Source organism: Rhipicephalus sanguineus, chromosome 8 (assembly GCF_013339695.2).
Source record: "Rhipicephalus sanguineus isolate Rsan-2018 chromosome 8, BIME_Rsan_1.4, whole genome shotgun sequence".
Lineage (NCBI taxonomy): Eukaryota > Metazoa > Arthropoda > Arachnida > Ixodida > Ixodidae > Rhipicephalus > Rhipicephalus sanguineus.
The window spans coordinates 46,042,913-46,065,286 of record NC_051183.1 but is presented as its reverse complement, the minus strand read 5'-3'; the positions used below and the strand labels follow the sequence as shown (position 1 = coordinate 46,065,286).

General features: G+C 47.9%; 3 protein-coding genes across 3 annotated transcripts in view; all 3 read right to left on the bottom strand.

Annotated features, from left to right (window-relative positions):
* LOC119401808 (atlastin-1-like) overlaps positions 1-8,675 on the bottom strand; it is a 55,302-nt gene extending 46,627 nt beyond the window's left edge. The window contains exons 1-2 of the mRNA XM_037668801.2: positions 8,493-8,675; positions 8,208-8,426 (exon numbers count right to left, since the gene is read on the bottom strand). Of these exons, the coding sequence (XP_037524729.2) occupies positions 8,208-8,426; positions 8,493-8,666 (393 nt within the window). The 5' untranslated portion in view covers positions 8,667-8,675. The remainder of the gene's footprint in view (positions 1-8,207; positions 8,427-8,492) is intronic.
* Positions 1-22,374, bottom strand: part of LOC119401806 (atlastin-2) — a 470,696-nt gene that overhangs the window by 88,739 nt on the left and 359,583 nt on the right. The gene's annotated exons all lie outside the window — the stretch shown is intronic.
* The window catches only part of LOC125759445 (atlastin-3-like), a 186,606-nt gene that overhangs the window by 129,172 nt on the left and 35,060 nt on the right, over positions 1-22,374 (bottom strand). The window lies entirely within an intron of this gene.

The window sequence follows — 22,374 nt, the reverse complement described above, 5'->3', positions numbered from 1 at the left end:
TATTTCCGCAAGTTGACGTTGGGAACGGCCCCAGGAGGTCCATCCCGATCTGCTGGAATGGTCGCCGAGGAGGCTCGATCGGCTGAAGGAAGCCTGCTGGTCTTGTGGGCGGTGTCTTCCGTCGCTGACAGTCTCGGCACGTCCTTACGTAGCGAGTGACGTCGGCTGCAAGGCGCGGCCAGTAGTACTTTTCCCGTACTCGTGCGAGCGTTCGGGAAAGTCCGAGGTGTCCAGCCGTCGGGTCGTCGTGCAGGGCATGCAGAATTTTTGGTCGCAGTCCCGAAGGTACAACGATAAGGTAGCTGGCTCGGGCCGGAGAGAAGTTCTTCTTTACGAGGACGTTGTTTTTCAAGAAAAAAGATGCCAATCCTCGCCTGAATACTTTTGGGACAGCGATGGTCCTGCCCTCCAGGTAGTCCACTAGACCCTTCAGTTCCGGGTCGGCTCGCTGTCGTTCGGCGAAGACTTCGGCACTTATGGCTCCCAAGAAGCTGTCATCATCCTGGTCGTCGGGCGGTGGCGGGTCGACGGGGGCACGAGACAAGCAGTCGGCGTCGGAGTGTTTCCTTCCGGACTTGTACACGACAGTAATGTCAAATTCTTGAAGTCTTAAGCTCCACCGTGCGAGCCGACCTAAAGGGTCCTTCAAGTTAGCTAGCCAACACAAGGCGTGATGGTCGCTCACAACTTTGAAGGGCCTGCCGTAGAGGTAGGGGCGAAACTTTGACGTAGCCCAGATGATGGCGAGGCACTCCTTTTCTGTTGTGGAATAGTTGACCTCTGCTTTAGACAGCGACCGGCTACCATAACTGATAACCCTTTCCAGACCGCCCGTCCGCTGCACAAGGACGGCGCCGAGTCCTATGCTGCTTGCATCGGTGTGAATCTCTGTATCGGCGTATTCGTCGAAATGCGCAAGTATCGGAGGCGTCTGCAGGCGCCGTTTCAGTTCATGAAATGCTTCGACTTGCGCTGTTTGCCACCTGAATTCGACGTCGGTCTTCGTGAGCTGCGTTAGTGGTTCGGCGATCCGTGAAAAGTCTTTGACAAAACGTCTGTAATAGGCGCACAAGCCGAGAAATCGGCGCACGGCCTTTTTGTGGGTGGGTAGCGGGAAAGCGGCGATGGCAGCTGTTTTCTGCGGGTCTGGGAGCACTCCAGTCTTGCTGATCACGTGACCCAAAAACAAGAGCTCCTCGTACGCGAAGCGGCACTTTTCTGGCTTCAGGGTGAGCCCGGAGTTCTTTATTGCTTGAAGTACGGATTGAAGTCGCTGGAGGTGTTCGTCGAAGTTCGAGGAATACACAACGACGTCGTGCAAGTAAACAAGGCAAGTCTGCCACTTCAAGCCAGCCAGCACGGTGTCCATGACGCGCTGGAACGTCGCAGGTGCCGAGCAAAGACCGAAAGGCATGACCTTGAACTCAAAGAGGCCGTCGGGTGTTATAAAAGCGGTCTTTTCTCGGTCTCTTTCGTCTACTTCGATCTGCCAATAGCCGGTCTTGAGGTCCATCGACGAAAAGTACGTCGCGTTGTGTAGTCGATCCAGGGTGTCGTCTATCCGTGGGAGGGGGTACACGTCCTTCTTCGTGACTTTGTTCAGGCGCCGATAATCAACGCAGAAGCGCAGTGTCCCGTCCTTCTTCTTCACTAACACCACGGGTGACGCCCACGGACTCTTTGAAGGCTGGATGATGTCGTCGCGTAGCATTTCGTCGACTTGTTTCTTTATGGCCTCACGTTCTCGCGTCGAAACTCTGTAGGGGCTCTGTCGGAGTGGTCGAGAATTTTGTTCTGTTATAATGCGGTGCTGAGCAAGGGGCGTTTGTCGGACCCGCGATGACGACGAGAAACAGTCCTTGTATTGCAGGAGCAGGGTTTTCAGCTGGTCTTGCTTGACCTTCGGAAGGCTCCGGTTGACGTCGAAATCTGGTTCGGGACCTCGATTCGTTGAAGCAGGTTCGGCAGCATCGAAGAGGGCGAAAGCATTGCTGGCGGCCACACATTAGTCGATGTAGGCGACCGTCGTACCAATCTTGAGGTGCCTATATTCGTGGCTGAAATTTGCCAGCACTACCTTTGCTTTACCGTCACGCAGTTTGGCTGTACCTCTTGCGACGCAAATTTGACGGTTCAAGAGTAGTTGCTGATCGCCCTCGATGACGCCTTCAAGGTTCGCAGGTTTTTCGGTGCCGACGGAAATAATGACGCTGGAGCGCGGTGGAACGGTCACCTGCTCTTCTATCACGTTCAATGCATGGTTCCCTGGCGTCGCGTGGGGCGGGAGCGCTTTGTCTGAGGTTAGCGTTATCGACTCAGACCTCAGGTCGATGACGGCGCCGTGATCACTTAGGAAGTCCATTCCAAGTATCACATCCCTAGAGCAATTTTGTAGGATTACAAAGCTCGCAGGATAAGTCCGGTTATTGATGGTGACTCTCGCCGTGCAGACACCAATCGGCGTTATCAGATGGCCTCCAGCTGTCCGGATTTAGGGTCTACTCCAAGCGGTCTTTACTTTCTTCAGCTTGGTGGCGAACGGTCCACTGAAGACAGAATAGTCGGCTCCGGTGTCGACGAGAGCTGTGACGCTGTGGCCGTCGATAAGAACGTCGAGGTCGCTAGTTCGTCGTCTCGCGTTGCAGTTAGGTCGTGGCGTGGGGTCACGGCTGCGTCGGTGTGTTCCGCTGCTTCCATTTTGCGTCGTCGGGTCTTCTTCAGTCCGCGAGATTTCGTCGTCAGGGGTCTGTCTGGTTCGCGTCGTGTTCTGAAGGTTTCGTCGCGGCGTCGTCGTCGGCGGCGGAGGATCTTCGGTAGTTCGTCGTACAGCAACCGCACCTCCATCGGTTGCTGCCCTTAGTTTTCCGGATACGGGCTAGGCGACCGGCCCCGGTTTGGGCCAGTGTACGGTCGGCGGTGCGGTGACATGTAGCGGCCGGGCGACGGCGAGCGGGAAGGTCGTCGTTCTTGCCACTGTGTTCCGGTGAGGTAGTCGTCAATGTCGCGCGGCTGTTCGCCTGGCTGCGGGCGCGGCGCATTGATGGCGAATCCGCGTAGTCCCATCTGTCGGTACTGGCAGCGGCGGTACGTGTGGCCGGCCTCTCAGCAGTGGTAGCAGAGCGGGCGGTTGTCGGGGGCACGCCAGACATCGGTCTTCCTCGGGGTGTTGCGCTGGCCGACAGGTGGTCGGTAGGGCGTCGGTGGCGGCGGCGGCGTCTGGCGACGGTACTGCGGCGGTGTGACGTCTTGGCGCGGGCGTGGAGGAGGAGCATGACGGCGGGCTGCAGCAGCATAGCTCATAGCTTGCGGCTGCGGCTCTGCTAGCTGAGGCGCGCCGAGTGAATGCTGGATCTCCTGGCGCACGACGTCGGCGATGGACTCTACTTGAGGTTGCGACGAAGGTAGAATTTTTCGCAACTGTTCTTGCACGATTGCTCGAATCGTCTCACGCAGGTCGGCGGGTCCTAGGGCTTGAACGTCGGCGTAGCTTGTAGCCGAGAAGCTGCGGTTGTATTGCCGCGTTCGCACCTCAAGCGTTTTCTCGATCGTGGAAGCCTCCGATGCAAATTCAGTGACCGTCTTCGGCGGGTTCCTTATCAATCCAGCGAAGAGTTCCTGTTTGACAGCCCGCATGAGGAACCTCACTTTCTTCTCTTCGGGCATACTTGGGTCGGCGTGTCGAAACAGGCGATTCATCTCTTCCGTGTAGATGGCAATATTTTCGTTGGGCAGCTGCACACGGGTCTCCAGCATAGCCGCGGCCCGTTCCTTGCGGACCACGCTCGTGAACGTGCTTAGGAACGTCGTCCGAAAGAGATCCCATGTTTGTAGGGCGGATTCTCGGTTCTCGAACCACGTCCTCGCGGCGTCTTCTAGGTAGAAGTACACGTGGCGCAGCTTGTCCTCGCAGTTCCAGTTATTAAATGTTGAGACCCTTTGGAAGGTCTCGAGCCAGGTCTCGGGGTCTTCACATGGCGAACCACGGAACGTCGGCGGCTCCCTGGGTGGCTGCATCACGACCGTTGTAGGTGGCAGGGGGTCTGTCATCGTCTCGGCGGTCGATGTGGCGGTCTTCGGCTGCCTAGCGTTTTCGGGAAGGAGTCCGTACTCTGGTTGTAGTCCCTTCTGCCGGCGGCTGGTTCGAGGATCCGGGTTGTCCTTAGAGTCGTCTTCTTCGCGGCTTGGGCTTGGGTCAGCGCTCCGCGGTGGCGTCCGGATCATGAAGCAGCACCTCCACCAGATGTCACGTGGTCGTGACGTCGACGAAGACAGCAGTCGGCGTTTGCAGGATGAAACTGTTTATTTGGCCGAACGTGTGGCCGGAAAATGAGAACTGGAACTACAGCAATATACGCTGTACAATGATAGCGGCGAACAGGGCGTCGTTCGTCGATCAACTGACAAGCAGTCAAGCGCGTCGGCTTTTATACAGGCGCTATCGAACTTTCCAGCGATATCGCTGGTGGCGGCGTAATCTCTAGACAAAGCTGGAACATTCGCGTGCGGGGCGCAATCTTAACAAACCGATCAACTACAATCGCGACGCTTCTAGAACACTACTTCGCCGACAGCGTCGAGCGTTGATAACCGTTCCTGCCGGTCAAACCCGAATACATCAAAACAAGACAAGAAGTGGGCGTGGCACTATGTTATTATTTTCAGTTTTATATCCCATTTGTAATATTATGCGTTTATGATCACTACCCAAGCTGTTAATGCCTTCCTCGTCTATTCTCATCTCTCTAAGTTTGTCATATATTCCTTCTGTTATGAGACAATAATCAATGCTCGATTTCCTGTTTCCGACTTCCCACGTGATCTGCCCCTCACATCTAGGACCCACGTTAACTATCTCAAGACTATGTTGCTCGCAGAGATCTAGTAATAACTTGCCATTGGTGTCTGAATATCCGTCAAGGTGATGAATGTGAGCGTTCATGTCCCCTAGAAGGATTATTTCGGCATCAAGGCCCATTTTGTTAATATCGGTGCTTGTGCATTTCACTATCTCCAGATTCTTTTCTCTGCAATTATTCCCCGTCCACAAGTAAGCTAAACCTAGCCACGTTTTCTTTCCACCTACTGTGCCCGAAAACCATATGTGCTCTGAACACGTTTGTTTCACTCTGCTATGAATTAGCATTCCAACACCCCCACCTCCCCTTTCTGATGTGATCCCGTTACATCCTTCCCAACTATAATTGTCAGTATGTGGTGGCTCTTCCAAGTCTCTAAGGTGTGTTTCTGTAACCGCATAAACACCTATCTGTTCCTTGTTTAACTGTTCCTCAATCTCTAACCATTTTGCCTTTTTTCTGCCACCCTACACGTTAATGAAGGAAAGAAGATGGCTTTTAAAGGGCTCGTTTTTCTTTGTTAGATACAATATTAATATCCTGCATGTTAATGTAACTAAGTGCAACACGCGCCTTCTCCCGTCTTTTACCTTTTCTCTGGTTTTTCGCTATACTGCTTGTCAAAGAGTCCCCCTGGTTGGTTTCCTCACTACAAGCTACCCTGGGTACCGAAGGGCCCGCGTGCTCCCCCAAAAAACTACTGCGCGTCCTGCAAGTCGCCAACCCACCTCATGACCAAGCCTCCTATCGAAGTGTATTCCGCCTCTTCGAAAACCGCCCCACCTGTACACCTCTCTCTTTATTTCCACTACCTCGATGCCTTTCTCTCCACTCACCTGCCATATCTCTTTGTTTGCGTTGACAACCGCTCTTTGCAGGTTGCCATCACGCACCGGTACCTCCGGTATTGTGCATACCACTATCTGCACCTGAGGGGAAATGGCGCGCATGTCATCGACCCCTTTCGCCAATGTGGTCGCTAGTTCGGCTGATTCTTCATTCAAGACGTCGTTTAGACCTCCCGCGATTATCACGAGGTTACGTCCATTAGCCTTAGTTGCGAGTTCTGCGCTAGCTTGTCTCATCACTGATCCCACCCTATGTCCCGGGAACTTCCCTATTAAAACTTGCTTGTCGCCTCTCACCCTTTCCTTGACTGCTTCTGCGCATCTAGCTAAATTCGAGTCCCCGGCGATTATCACGTGCTCCGACTTTTCTGCTGGACTGTCCTGCACCTGGCCACTGCCTCGGTTACTAGCGCGTGCCACTGCTGCTGTTTTGTCCCCTCCCCTTCCCAAAACTACTTCGCGGAAGCTGGGTCCTCTGACTCTTGCACCTGTGTTTTCCAAACCTGTTTCCCCCTTCACGTCTACCACTGTGGGGGTCGATGCCCCGCTGTTCCCGCTGTTGCTTGCTTCCTTGTTCACCATGACTACCTTTGCTAACCCCTTCTCGGCTGACTTAAGCCTTTCCGCCATAGCCATCGTTTTTTTCCGCTCTGTCGCCAACGCATTCTCCAGCTCGGCGATTCTTACCATGAGCTCATTCTGGGCAGCCATCATTATTTCCGTTTTCGCCTCTAACTCGCGTTGCTTACACTTGGCGTCAGCTCCCTTTGTCTTCTCATCCGTACAAACCTCTATTTTCCATCCCATTCCGCACCCTGAACACTTTACGGTCTTTTTGACCATGGCTAGATCGTTCACACCGCGGATTAGATACGCTTAAAGCCTAATGGTATCACAAAACTCCGCAAGTATGCTACACTTCAAAGCACATGTGTAATGTTCAGCCACGTGGTGGCCGAACAAATAAATAACAAAAAAGCCCAAGCGACTGTCACACATGAAACAGTACAAAGTTGAAAGCCCTATTAAGCTTCAATATAGCTATAAGAAATACATGAAACACCATCTAGTGAGCAATTCATTAAACTAGAGCTGGCTGCATACATACTAATACTACTACTACAGAGGAGGGAACGACCCACACCGTAAGGAGCTTCGCCCCTAAAACAACGACTGCCGACGCCTTCCCAATTCGCAAGGCACATGTGCGCCCCTACGGCTAGCGCAAGCAGTGCAGGAAACTTTAGACCGGCAGGATATGTGATGCAACCGCGCACGGAGCGCTTTTGAGAATTTTATTTTTCGCAGAATAACATGTGGAAAAATAAACTAAAACTACGCCACAAAAACTTATGGACTGCATATACTAGCAGTTGTGTGGAGTATCAAAAGAATGGCATGACAAATTGTTTTATTTTCCTTTCTGCAGCCTATACGTAATTCCTATGAGCACCACGTGGTGCACGCGGTTTGTTATAATTTGCATCGAGGTTAGTGCATTTATAACAAAGGTCACAAAGTTGGCCTGTTTCTCTCTATTTCGATTGCTGTGGCAAGGTGCTACTATGCTGAAGACAGGTCCTACACATCCAGAAGGGTGTACGATTGGCTTTGTCGTTAGAGCATGCTTTAGGTATAACAGACATGCAGCGCAATCAAAACGGAGTGAAGAGAGCGTTCTCTTCTTTGTATCCTCCATTTCTAATGTGCTCCCTATCGAAACTGAACTTATGCTGCAAATCACTGTCCTTGCTACAATATCGCTTACAAAACGCCCTTGATGATCCCAATTCTACTTGCAGAAAAAAAAAGGTGCAGTACACAGCTGCCAAACAAGCGTTCATCGTACCCAGTATGTCGCTCAACTGTTTCCACTGTGAGCCCCTTTTTTTAGAAGAAATTACCATAGGTTAAAGCATAATTGGTAGCGAAACACGCGGCAACAAAGCGTGGATATTTGCAAATTAAAACGCCTTGCTGTCGATTCCATGTTCGGGCAACACCACCTAAATTATTTGCTCGGGTCCCTGTCGGGCCTGATCGGCGGTCGGGCATCGCCGGGCCGGGTAGACTAAATTTTTTCGCTAGTTCGGCCGGGCCCGGGTCTCACTTTGAGTCACCCGGCCGGGCTCGTTCGGGTCAACTTGAAGGAGCTCCCGGGCCCGGGCCGAGAATCACGGCCCGTGCAGTGTTCTGATTAAAACCGCGACCTTCAGGGCAGCAGCCGAGCATCGTAACCACTGTGTCACTGCGGTGGTTTCGTGATTTTTAAACGCATTTCGTAACAGAGCAGAAAGCATTCCTACTTCAGCTGTACAAATCCTTAGCTGCACAAAGATATATAGTGTTGAATAAGAGTTAAATTTATACGATTACAGTATAGGATATATAGCGCACTTAGTACTAGCGGTCAGAGACATGAAATAACAAGAACTGCTACCATGAAAGAAATGCTAGACACATAACCTAACTGAAGCATGCGATGCTTAGATAAACATTTCACCTTCTTTCCCGGGTGAGGCAGTAGGAAGCCGTCGATGACCGAAAAAGAAGATAATATCTTTTGCCTCAGTGTCTTCAGCTCTGTAGCTTGTTTTTCTTCGATGTTTAGACGGCTGTCGATTAGTGCTTTGCCACCACGGGAGCCAAACACAAAGTTCTGCGGCCGGTCCCAGTCACGAACCAGGAACAAGAGCTTTTGAAAGGCCTTTGTTCCGTTTGCCTGCAATTGTACGTGCTGTCAGTTGCAGCTGTTGCGAAGAGCAAATTATGCTGGTCTTGCAAATACCTTCTGTGCAAGCCTCCCGTACTCAGTAAAAAACTGAAGGTGCTGAAGATCGTTCTCGCTGATGTTGCTCATTACATTGTAAATCTGCACAGAGCTGGTCAACATGGAAAGAGAGAAGATCGTGGTGCTCTCTTTCGTTGTTGACTGGCTATCGAATGTTCCTTGGGTGTCCATCAGCAATACCGCCACCTCCTGGCCATTCGAGTCGGTCATCTGGAAAAACAGGTGCAGTTACTCAACCACCATGGCTACTGTGTACAAGCCTCACCAAAAACACTTCGTTCCAAAGCAGGATGCCCGTTGTCTCGCGAGTATCACCCGACCTCCAGTGGAAGCCGTGGAGTGGGGTTTCTGCGGCTTCCATCCAGTTAGATCGACCATTGTTCCTGAGGTACCGCAGGAAGAAGTTTAACAGAAAGGATTTTCCTTGTCGGTACTCTCCAGCGATCGATATCACGACGACCGGACGATCTTTCACGTGGTCAGCCAAGAGGATGCGCTCTAGCTCAGCCTCGTTGAACTCAACGCTGTGGCCGTCCTTGACTCGTAAGATTTGCACGGGTTCTCCACCCATCGTGGCAATGACCCTGCGTGACCTGCACAAACCACGAGGCATAAAACTATTAATAAGCATGAAATGCTTTTAGGTCTTGTTGCCGGCGGCCTTCATGTAACCTTGAGCCATATGCCAGCGCCGAAATCCGAGAACTTCAAACGAGACGTCCGGCAATCAGCCCAAAAGTATGAAATGTGCGGTCTTTTGCAGTAAACCCTACGTACAGGACCACGTTACATGCCTTGATACGGTTCAAACAAATTACAAAATATATTGCTGCCGAGTTTTCTCCTTTTATTGAATTTCCATACTCCCCTTTTCTTCAGTTACACTGGAAACGCTTATCTGGACTATCGTCCCAATATCATTTTTAAAACATCAGAAGCCCCAACATAGCCACTGAAGGGAAGAAAACAGAAAAGGTCAGGATATTCTGCTCTGGGCGGCTCACTACTGACCGGGCGTGCTGTTACTCTTGATTACCATAGATAAAATTTTGAAAGTATGTTTCAACACTTTATCCAGGGAAAAATTGTGAAAAATTGATCAAGCGGGCACGTGTAGTGGCCCGAGCAAATGGCGCTCTGAACTGAGGACTCCACCCTACGAGGAAGATCGCTCATCCTTCTAGCAAGAAAAGTGTTTTTCTCTCTCCAAATATATGTTTAAAATTAGTGATTCGAGTGAATAAAGTATTTTACGTAGAAGTTTCACGTAATATATTGTCGGAAACCCCCAACGTTAATGCCGAAGTAGTACAAAAGCAATCTTAGCTTGCAACGCGTGTAAACTAGGTAACTTCAGTTTCCTTTATAATGAGACTGCCACAAGTCCTCGTGCTGAGCGAGATGATCTTGCCAGAGAAGAATACGACACCACCACATCAACACCCATGTAGCACAAGCCACGTAACCCTTAGCCTGCCGCCTACTTATTTAGCAATGAGGATCAACAGAAATGCGTGGGCAAAACAAACTAGTCTGTACCTGAAAGAGCGGAAACACAACGAAGAGGGCAAGAGTTGAAAACCACGTGCACGGTGATGGTGAGAGTGTATTAAAGATCAAGAGCAATCTGAGGAAATGGAGAATAAATGAGAAGGTGAATTCAATGCGTAGATTAGCAACTAGAAAATTTCAATGGATACTAAAGTACAGGTCTACAAGTAAGCAACTGGAAAGCATAATGAGCACCGTGCACAAACTAGAAAGCCATATTACTTGAAGCCTTAGCTGGCTGCCATAGAACAAAATGACACCGGAGTCAATTTTCGAAGAGGGTTTCGCTTGTGCGTCTGCATGAATAGCTCCAAAATTTATTAAGTACGTTTCAGTGGTGCGCCAGAATATCCGCACAGCATAACCCGCGCAACAATCTAATGATGATATCTGGGGTTTAACGTCCCAAAACTACGATACGATTATGAGAGACGCCGTAGTGGAGGGCTCCGGAAATTCCGACCACCTGGGGTTCTTTAACGTGCGCCTAAATCTAAGGGCCTCAAACATTTTCGCCTCCATGGAAAATGCAGCCGCCGCGGCCGGAATTCGATCCCGCGGCCTTCGGGTCAGCAGTCGAGCGCCATAACTACTAAATCACCGTGGCGGGGCAGGGCAACAATTCTACGGCGACGTGCCTTCATTCGCCCTTCATTCGCCCTTCAGAGCTTCTTTGTTGCGGCATCTTGTGTGTGACGTAACTTAGTGGCCGCCTATACAGCTCGCACGGCACACTCGGTATGTATGTCGCCTGGATCTGGGCCTCAAAATTTAATTTTGAATATCTGAATTTATTCATTTGATGCCACTTTAGCAGCACCAATGTGTTCCCGCATCGACGTAGAATTCGTCCGTAAAGGAGACGGATTGTAGCATGATCAGAGAAAATATTTTTTTTTCCGAAAAAAAAATTGCCTGAGTACTGTACATCCGCCAAAACATCAAGTTTGCTTGCAACACGCGGTCGTCTGCATCAAGCAGAAGCAGCACGAACTGCGATGACGGAAACGGATAACGATGGAACTTCAGCAAAGAAAAAAAGTTTTATCCACCGTCAAAACAACAACGCGCGCTCCGAAGCTAATACGAAATGATAGAGCCGCACGCAAAAATAGCTCACCGGCGGAGAGTGAAATACGCCTATTGCACGCACGTCGAGCAACTGCGGTGACGTGCGCCTACGTTTGTCAATGAATAGAGATTTCACGCCAAGCGCCTGTAGCGATAACGACGCAACATAACACTTTCTGTCTTGAAGTAGCGTCGTAGCAACAATAGATAGCAATTGCAATACACTCTCGCAAACGCAATAGACTTCGTATATAGAGTACGAACATCCAGCACGTAATCTGCGGTGCGGAGTATATTATATCTTGTTGTGAACGCATTTTGCTTCTACCAACAAACTTATCAATAGGTTTAGAAGTGCGATTTCGGGTTTCTGTGCTGATTAAAGAGCACTGCAAGCAGCAAAGGGTGTTTCTTTGGCCTTGAAAACAGATTCCGTAACCAAACAGGTGTGCTGATATATCGCTGGTCGGGCTGATAAAGAACGAGATAGCGATTACTGCTTCGCTCACCTGGTGTTACTTCACGCTGTCTGGCCGGGCGATGTATGTTGATCACGAAGGCTAGGGTGCTGCAGCTGCTACGGCTGGCGCAGGCCCTAGCAACCGCCTCAAGACGCACGCACTCACGGCCGTCAGTCGAGAATGTGAGGGGCATTCTCGCACCGTCGAACCAACGACAGCTTCGGAGAGGAGGATCACCGTCTGCAAGAAAGAGCGAGTAAAATGGTGACTCGGCCACAACGTCATAGGAACGCCGGCAACGGCAGCTGGACGCCCAGGGGAACCCTCTCCAGTTTAACTCTCTTGTTACCGAGCGCGTTGGCGTCGCGTGATCACCACGCAATGCACTGGTGGCGTGTGCAAACCCGGAAATTGAGCGAGCGGAATGTAGATGCTAAACATGAGAGCGCTAATTCGGCACCCGGTGTAGAACACTAAGACCTCCTCACGGAAGAGTATGAGGATGCTAATTTCAAGTCGGGCGTGGTCAACCAGCGCCAACTCGTCGCGCGGGCCCGGTGGGCGATCCAGGAGAGAATGTTCCTGGAGTAAGGGACCCACTCGCCTTTAATAACCAGCCACTCATCAATAAACGTTTTCTAACTCTTTCAATACTGTGGACTCAACGTACAGGCAGGGTGGGCAGTACATATCAAAACAAAACAGTAATACAAATAAAACCGAAGGAACAGAAGCTGTGTATGTACAGTATTGTTATTTCAATGAGCAACAAACAAATAAACAAACAAACAAACAAACAAACAGAAGCCTTGGATAAGTGTGATAACGTTATTGCGAAGATTCATAACCATCTTTACAAAGGCAATGTCATTCATGTGTTCTTGTTGTTGTTGAACAAAATGAATACTTGAAGAGGTCAGTAGGTGAAAAATATGGCGTTAATAAATTCTAATTCTGACCTCGGAAATGTCTGCTAGTAAAGTGTCATAGATATGGCGATGAATCTAGAGCTTACGTGTTAACGCAAAGCTGAGAAAGAAATACAGCCTATATTGTTGCCTTCGCATTAGTCATGTTGCATTAATTTTATTAAATTAGCGTTGTACGCCCCACACAATGCATGCGTATACCAGTCTTGCCCCAACAAAAGCAGTATAGCAAATTAATTAAATATGATCGGGAGCATGTGTCAGAGAACACAGCTTGCGGAAAGCAGATGAGTAAGTGTTATCAAAGTGAATATTTCGAAACAAGTTAATAGTCGGTGTTACTCGATTATATTTGCGAAAATTCACGTTTACTTATAAGAACTTTAGCAGCCATGTATATGAACATGGCATCTTATGTTTGTGGGAAATGGGAAACCAGAAGCATTTACTCGTGTTCAGAATGCTTGTCGAATCCTCGCGCCATTCCTCTATATTATTCAGGTTGCCGTGGAGGTTATTATAAACGTTTTTCGAAATCATTATTAGCTCCAACAAAATTGTCAGCGAATGATCGCATATCTAGATCAGGCCCACAAGAACAATATTAATAATAATTGAGATGGTTCTTGGGGAAAAAATAAGCAGTTGTTCCGTGTACGAATACAACCTATGAGCGAAGCTTCTTAGAAATGGGACGCACACGACTACACTCTAAGCCAAAATGGAGTATTTGGGGAGTATTTCTGCCACACAACAATAATCGTCATCTGGCTTGCTCGCGTTTCCTTTCTTGAAAACCCAGCTCTCGTCACTTTCCTGTCAAGAATGCTATGTCACGCTGATAACGCGCGCGCCGTTCGTGACCGGGAAGTGCCGCGACTGCGGTGATAACGCGAGGAAAGCACGCGAGGTGGATGACGATTGTTGTTGTGTGGCAGAAACACTCCCAAAATACTCGATTTTGCCTTGAGTGTACGCACGTTTTAAAAATGGTTATTGGCGACGGGCGCCGTGTTTTTGTTTTCTTTTTTCTTGCGACGACGACGCATCTACGTTGCAGGGAGCTTTGACGTCGACGGCGGGTGCAGGCCTAAGGATCTTCTCTATAATGCACATGCTTGCATAATTTCCGTCGCAAAAAGCTTCGTCTGAGGAGCTGTCGTATTGCAGGTCTCTTGCGTAAGCCGTTGCAAACGGAGCGCAACTGATTTCCCCCTTGAGCTTACGGATCGGCTCAACTCTGACGTCCGCCTTTTTTGCAGCTGGCAGTCGCGGCAGGAATGAACAACATTCATGCTTTTTTGATCGCTAAGTAGAATGCCCAGATGTCTATGTGTAGTTGCATTTTTAAAACTACAGGTGGTAAAACATATTGCAAAGTCTCCCCCTCAAAGGTTGGGGAAAAAATCGCAGCTTACTCAGAGTCATTCAAGAAATATATCTTGCACTTGGGGCTCACTCGAACTGCGACTCACCGAAATTTCCACAGCTGGCCTCAGTCGGACCCAAAGACCAAAATATTACTCGGCCGGACTCACTCGGGCTCAGACACGTGGCTTGATCTGAGTCTGATCGAGTCGGAGTGAGTCGGCTCATGATTCCGCTCGCGTATAATTAGCTTTTTTGAATATGGTGTTAGTGCTCTGTAACGCCAATATATCACACAATCGGTGCTGTTCGTGGCGCCTTCTGATCTGGTATATTGAAATACGACTCGTCAGGGGTTGAAATACACTAAGGACATTCTGGTTTAACGTCACTGCTCACACAAGATATTTTTATCAAAATTTTCCTGTAAAGGTATTTCTGTGTTGGGGGAGTTGAAGCCACACCCTCCCCCTCCATAACTCTCACCTCCTATAAACAAATATTCAGGTCGCGCATGAACACTAGTATGTTCAACTTAGTGTGACTAGACGTGAGCATAATCCTGAGCCGAATTTGGAGACAGTAATGCTGAAGATTAGTAGAAAGGACTATAGGTCGGCGAAAAAATCTGGTGTTTAGTCATACTCACTCAAAAAATATATTTGGCACTGAGGACTCGCTCAAACCCAAACTCACCAATATTTTTCTCAACTGTACTCTCTCAAATTCAGACTGACGACTCGGTCTGAGTGACTGAGCCGACTCATGAGGGAGTTTGCCGAGCTATGCTTCGAATAGGTCGTGTCCCTATCAAATCGTTTTAATGCGAAGCATTTCTTAGCGAACCTGTGGCACTTTGAGCGCTTCTATCTATCTATCTATCTATCTATCTATCTATCTATCTATCTATCTATCTATCTATCTATCTATCTATCTATCTATCTATCTATCTATCTATCTATCTATCTATCTATCTATCTATCTATCTATCTATCTATCTATCTAGCCGCCTACGTCTGGGTGCTCTCATGATCGCCTCCTTAACTTGGTGTAGACCAAAATTGGCATGGGAGGGTAAGAGGATTTGACGAATATGACTGTCTGGTCATGACATGAAAAAATTCGGCAGATCTCACGCACTGTGGGAATCGATGTAATGCGAAGCAGCCAGCAAAGAGCTGCATGCATCGCCTTGTTTGTCTTTGAGCCAAAAGAAATCATTCATGCCATGGCATCTAGTCCACCATATATCGCATGTTTGCCATGCACGCATGCAAGCACAATGTAGTATACACCATGCCAATGAAACGCATATTCTGGTATATACAATGCATGACGTGTCGCTTATGTTCATCACGCACTCGTGTCGTGCCATACCAATTTTGGTATATATCCAGTTAACAAAACGGCCGGAAGCACACAATGACAGTGGCATGTAAATCATACCGTACATGACATGCATAACATGATTCGCATGTTAAGACCTCTAATTTTTGTTCGTCATACAGTCACATCGCGCAATATTAATTTTGGTGTATATCAAACGAGCGAAATGGCCGCGAGTGCACCACGAGTATAGCATGTAAATCATGCCATATATGACATCCATGTCATGATTTTCATGTTAACACCTTTCATTTACGTCCGTCATACAGTCGCTTCGCGCAGTACCAATTTTAGTGTATATCAAGTTAGCGAAACGGCCACGAATGCAACATGAGCACGGCATGTAAATCATGACATACATGACATCATGTCACGGTTTTCATGTTACCACCTGTTATTCATGTTCGTCATACAGTCGCGTCGAGCAATACCAATTTTGGTATATATCAAGCTAGGAAAACGGCCGCGAATGTATCATGAGTGTGGCTTCAAATCATGTCGTACATGACCTGCATGTCATATTTCCATGTTACCACCTCTCATTTACGTTCGTCCTGAAGTCGCGTCACGCAATACCAATTTTGGTATATATCATGCAAGCGAAACGGCCACGAATGCGCTATGACCATGACATGTAAATCATGTCGTACATGTCATGCATCTCATGATTTTCATGTTACCATGTCTCATTTACGTTCGTCATACAGTCGCTGCGCGCAATACCAATTTTGGTGTACATCAAGCTAGCGAAGCGGCCGCGAATGCATCATGAGCGTGGCATGTAAATCATGACATACATGAAATGCATGTGATGGTTTTCATATTACCAACTGTTATTCATGCTCTTCATACAGTCACTTCGCGCAATACCAATTTAGGTGTATATCAATCTACTGAAACGGCCGCTAGCGCACCATAAGCGTGGCATGTAAATCAGGCTGTACATGACTTGCATGTCATGATTTTCATGTTACCACCTCTCACTTACGTTCGTCATACGGTCGTGTCGCGCAATACCAATTTTGGTGTATATCATGCAAGCGAAACGGCCACAAGTGCACCATGAGCGACGCTTGTAAATCATGACATACATGACATGCATGTCATGGTTTTCATCTTACCAACTGTTATTCGTGTTCTTCATACAGTCACTTCGCGCAATACCAATTTGGTGTATATCAATCTACTGAAACGGCCGCTAACGCACCATGAGCGTGGCATGTAAATCAGGTTGTACATGACTTGCACGTCATGATTTTCATGTTGCCACCTCTCCCTTACGTTCGTCATACGGTCGTGTCGCGCAATACCAATTTTGGTGTATATCATGCAAGCGAAACGGCCGCAAATGCACCATGAGCGTGGCATGTAAATCATGACATACATGTCATGGATGTCATGGTTTTCATGTTACGACCTGTTATTCATGTTCTTCATACAGTCACATAGCACAATACCAATTTTGGTGTATATCAATCTAGCGAAACGACCGCGAGTGCGCCATGAGCGTGGCATGTAAATCATGTCATACATGACATGCATGTCATGATTTTCATGCTACCACGTGTCAGTTATGTTCGTCATACAGGAATGTCTCGTCATACTTGTTTTCATATATATCCCTTCATTTAAACGGCCGCGAGCGCCCAGAGACCATGTCATGTAAATCATGCTTCACATGACATGCGCGTCATGATTTGCATGTTAGGACCAGTCATTATGTTCGTCATGAATTCTTGTCACGCCGTACCAATTTTGGTGTATATGAAATTAACAGAACGGCTGCAAGAGCCTAAGGTCGTGGAATGTAAATCATGCTGTTCATGACATGCGTGTCACGATTTTCATGATATGACCTGTCATTTATGTTCGTAATAAGGCCATGTTATGACACACCAATTTTGGTATACATCCGATTAACGAAACGGCCAGGAGAGCACAAAGTCGTAGGCGGCTAGATAGATAGATAGATGGATAGATACGCTCAAAGTCGCAGAAGTTCGCTAAGAAATGCTTCGCATTTAAAACCTAAAAAATCCTGTCGCGTACGTCGTCAAACCCTTGCCTACAGACACATGTGGCACATACCCGTTTACCACAGGCGGCGGTGTACGGGTATGTGCCACAGTTGCTTGACAGTTTATATCTACCGAGGAACGGCGAGAACAGACATTGGTAACTTAAATGCGAGAGCGTTAAGAAAAACTGACATCGCCAGCATTGACCCGATGAATGGAAAGAATGAAAATTAGGATACCAGCAGGAATCGAACCCAAGCATTTTGCGTGACAATCAGGTATTCTACCACAGAGCCACGCGAGCTCTATAAACTGGCTTGGAAAAACAGCCTATGCAGGCGCAATGTCAGTGCAATGTCACTTGTGGTTGTGGTGCTTACTATCTAATTTTACAAGAAAGCAATCAACACTACATTATAATCTTACGATGTGTACTCCTACGATACAGGCGTCATATCAGATTAACGTATGTGGTTCTAGTGTTGGCTCCGCTTTTACAGCAGTGTAATAAACATTATATTTGTATTCCTATGATTCAGCAAGCTATATTGAAACATTGCTCGACTCCACAGCGATACAATAACGAAAGTTACGTATGATATTCACATCACCGCACCGTAAAGTGCACTTAGTCCTGCCAGAACGACGCAGTGCCCTCTTCATTTCTTACGAGGCTTGGCGATGGCCTCGTGCTGACCGAGGATGATGCCAGATTGATTGACAGCCGCTTAGTAGACTAGGCTACGTAGGCCACATACACTCAGATAGTCTACGAATACGACAAGCGCCATCCACTGATATTGACGTATGTGGCACTATCCAGGCCTACCAGCCTCGACGACCTATACCTCACCAACGCGAAGGGTGGCTTCAGCTTCCGACATGTCGCCGGCTCTTCGACAGAGAATTTGTCAACGAAATGACCGAGGCATCCACGAATTCCAACAGCTGTACTATACCTCATACTTCACTACACATGGACCCCTCGTCCCCGTGATCACAACATGACCTGATAACAAGTCATGACCGGCTGCTGGTGCTCACTGATCACGGTGTTGATGACGTTGTTCAATAACTGTCAAGAACCTCTTCCACACATGCACACGGGTTCGTGAAGCGTGCGTGCGTTCTCCATCATAAGGGACAAGTATAAGCAGTGGATATCGGCTTGCCGCTTCTGGTGTTGGTAATACCCACCTTGCCGTTGGCAGCGTTACCCAACTGTAAAGAACTGGTTATATAGCACATATGCGGCTCTTCAACAAATATGAGTGCTTATAAAATTTATACAAATCTCTAGCGTCATTTTGTAAGGTTTCGCTCAGTAAAAAAGAATTACGCCACAGTCACCTTCCCGCCGCATGCTTCGCATAACATCGACTCTCACGGTACGTGGGGTCTGCCGAATTTTTAGGGGCGAAGCTCCTTAAGGCGGCACCCGTTCGTCCCTCGTAGTCGTAGTCGTAGTCGTAGTAGTCGTAGTGCGTAACCAGTCTTACGCTTTGACCTCCATGGTGGTGCCGGTGGGAGATTTTTCGTGTGCGTTGTTGAACAATAAAAAATTCGCAGCGTTAGCTAAAAGCCGACTTCTTCTGTCTCTCATTCCCATTAGCAGCCATTCTTTACCTCCAAGGTAGTGCCTGGTGAGATTTCTCCTGTGCGTGATTAAACAATAAAAATTTTGTTCAAAACGCCGTTGATTGATGAAATAAACCAACGAAAGACGCCAGATGTTTTCTAAAAGCAAAACGAAAAGACGCCAGATGTTTCTAAAGCAAAACGAAAAGACGCCAGCTGCTTAACGAAAGACGCCAGATGTTTTCTAAAGCAATGGTTTTCTAAACAATGAAAATTCACAGCGTACATGTAAAATTAAAGTGAGCTGCAAGTCGTCATAACTCATCGAACCTTTAGTATAAACGCGCCCGATCTCACGTCGGTGATGATGTACTGGGCAGAATTCACGGAAGATTCACGGTTTACCGATGAACCTCCGCAGCTTCGCCCACTCATCATCATTCACTCCGTGGATATGCTGTGATTTTTTCATGTTAATCGAACCACCATACATAGAGGGAGCACGATTCGGCCCATCGCTATTCATCCTCACCACAATTCTGCAATACGATTTTGATTGTCTGCTCAATCATGCTTCATAGTTTATTGTTATCGATTCTGCTCCGTAGTTTCTGTTGCCGCTTGAGTTAGGTTCCCTGATTTATTTAGTTTTTGCGTAGCTCACTCTTTTTCTCTTTAATTGGCGTCACCACAGCAATAACCTTCAAATATGTTTGTGCGGTGAACGGCTGGGCTTGCTTGAGGCGATGACTTCAGAAAAATTCACCGCCATATCTACGGAGTGAATGATGTTAGAGGAGCTTGCTCGGACATGATCGGGTAACCCGCGAATGCTCCCTGCACTTTCCTCTACCATCATATATAGACGTGACAACGTTGTTATACATACATTACATCCACAATGTTTTTTTAATTTACGGTTGGATGCACTATATTCATTCTGATGATGTATATATACATTTCGATGAACTATAAACATTATATATACACAAGAGATGTTGTTTTACCAAGTTCAAGAAGGGCGTCCCTCGATGAGTTCGGGGACTGGTTTCCCTTTAAAGATGATTGCTTTATGATGGTTGAACTATATGCATTACATATACACAAGAGATGTTCTTTTACAAAGTACAAGAAGGGCGTCCCTCGATGAGCTTGGGGACTCGTTTCCCTTTAAATATGATTGCTTTATGATCAGTAAAGTATGTTGCCAAGGGGTCATCGATGATGGGACGCAATGGAAAATTCGAGAAGGCAACATCGATACAAGTGCCCCTGATGGTGGTGGGACGTTTGCAGTCGTACGATACGTATCGGAGAGCGTAACGTGACATCATGTGTTGGCTGGTTATTGGCAAGGCGAGATCTTCCCGAGCTGCTGCTGCGTTACGAGCCCGTCGCGCTGCTGCCGTTCATGCTGCGGAGCGGCAACGAAGAGTGTTCACTTAGTGGGCTCCCGGCGAAGAGAAAGGAAGCCAGCGAAACGAGCGGTGCGGCCAGCGAGCAGTCACCTAACTAGCTCTTGCGCCGAGCGTGGTGAGCGTGGTGTGTGCCGCCTTGAATGGCGGCGCCATCTAGTGAGCATTCTTGAAATCACCGGAGAGAGCGCAGCTGCGCCAAGCGTGGTGTGTGCCGCCGCGCCGACGGTCACAGAGGTGAGGACAAGGCGCGAGCATAAGAAGCTTGGCGAGCAAGCTCCTAAAAGTTCTTAAAATAGCAAAATTACTTATTGCACAGGCTTGCAATAACTAAATGGCCACTGGTGTAAAGTAGGCTGTGTCGCACAAAAGGTTGATGCTGCTATATGGAGGTGTGTGTTGATTTTCGAAACACGTTTAATGATCCCGATTAGGGTTTCGATGATGGTCATGATATTGTAATTTAGATAATTGAAGATGACAGGGAGGAACAGTGTCGCAGGTGAATGACGTAACCAAGTCAATGCAGCAAAATAAGTGTATGAGGTAGCATATATAGTAGTTTGCGCGACACGCTTGTTGTATTGAGGAAGTAAATGTTCACGCATGAGACAAAAAGTTGGTTGAAGTACCAACGCGTGAAATGAATGGCAGCCGGATGGAGGCTTGTTATGGAAGTTAGCGAATCCCGAAACAAACGCTTTTAGAATGGTTAAACGCACACACAAGCGCACACGCCGAATTCGTAGTAGAAAGCGGGAAGAAGCTGGCTGAAGACTCATGTATGAGGCCAACCAAATATCTCCAAACGAAATAGGTCCTGTTATTCAACGAAATTTATGCGTCACAGCGAAGGAATGAAATTTTAAATATTCTCGGCTATGTACAGAGAAACAAAGTGGCGGAGGTTGTACTAAGCCGCCCAAGCCATGAAACGGCGAAACAAAAAGTATTTTACTATGTTTCCTATAGCTATGAGCTATAGTGTTCAGAGGAAACTTTTTTCCTTTGACCATCGTTTTTGGATATCTTCTTTTCTCTACGATCAGTACCATAGCCAGCCATCTATTTATGCATAATATTTCAGTTTTTTTTCATGCCTAATAGTTTACTATCTTTCCACTCCACTAAAAAAGCGTAAAAACTGTTTCTGTTATTACGCTCCGTGCGGCTGCTCCGTTCTTACTGCAAATGCTCGTTTTTTTAGAAACGGGTATGCCATATTGAAAATCTGCACTGTCGTAAATATAAACCCTGTATATATAGTCACGTCATGATTACCTAGAATTCTTCGGCAGTCTGTTGGCCAGGATTAGCAGGGCTCCACGAGAAATTCTGAACGTTCTTGGTGTGACTGATCTAGGTTATCAACTAATCATCGACGACGAGTTTCACTTTTTCTCTCCTGTCCTGACTGGACCCACCGTGCTACTTGAACAACCTGGTTAGCCTCGCTGCCTTTCCCTTGCCTTACTCCCTCTCTCTCACGTACAACTTGAACGAACTCCACTTCTGACAGCTGAGGAATAGTCAGAGGTGTGTCGGTGCACTGTTGCCCAAGACGCTCAGTTTCTGGAAATACCTAAACGCACAAGTATCGGCGTGCCAGGCGCGCGTGGTTGTCAAGGGAACACGGTGCGCTGTGTTGCGAGGAGGTTATTACAGGAGGGTAGATCCGCTCCTCAAACTGCAGTTGGCTCCTCCTTCCGAAGCCGCGACCACCCCGTGTCCTCATTTCCGTTTCTTACCTCCTGGGCGATGGATGCTTCGATTATTGAATGTTGCTCAGTCAGATGAAGACAGTCGAACTGGCCTGCCTGCTATATTATTATGGTGCGGGCCGAGGTTTTATTATTATTATTTTTTTTTCATACCTCACAATAAAGAAAGTCGAACTGGCCGAACCTTGAGTCGGCTGCGTGGACCGCCACCAGCCGACAACCGGGCCACACCCTTGTCTTACCCTTTCGAGCATTGTCTGAGTAATGAAAAGGCGAGTTGAGCTAATCGGGGGGGGGGGGGGGGGTTCGTGGACGCCCGGGGATCACAGGCGCGGTGCGCTTGCGGCAGTTTTGCGTGAGCGCTTGCGTCTTCATGGGACA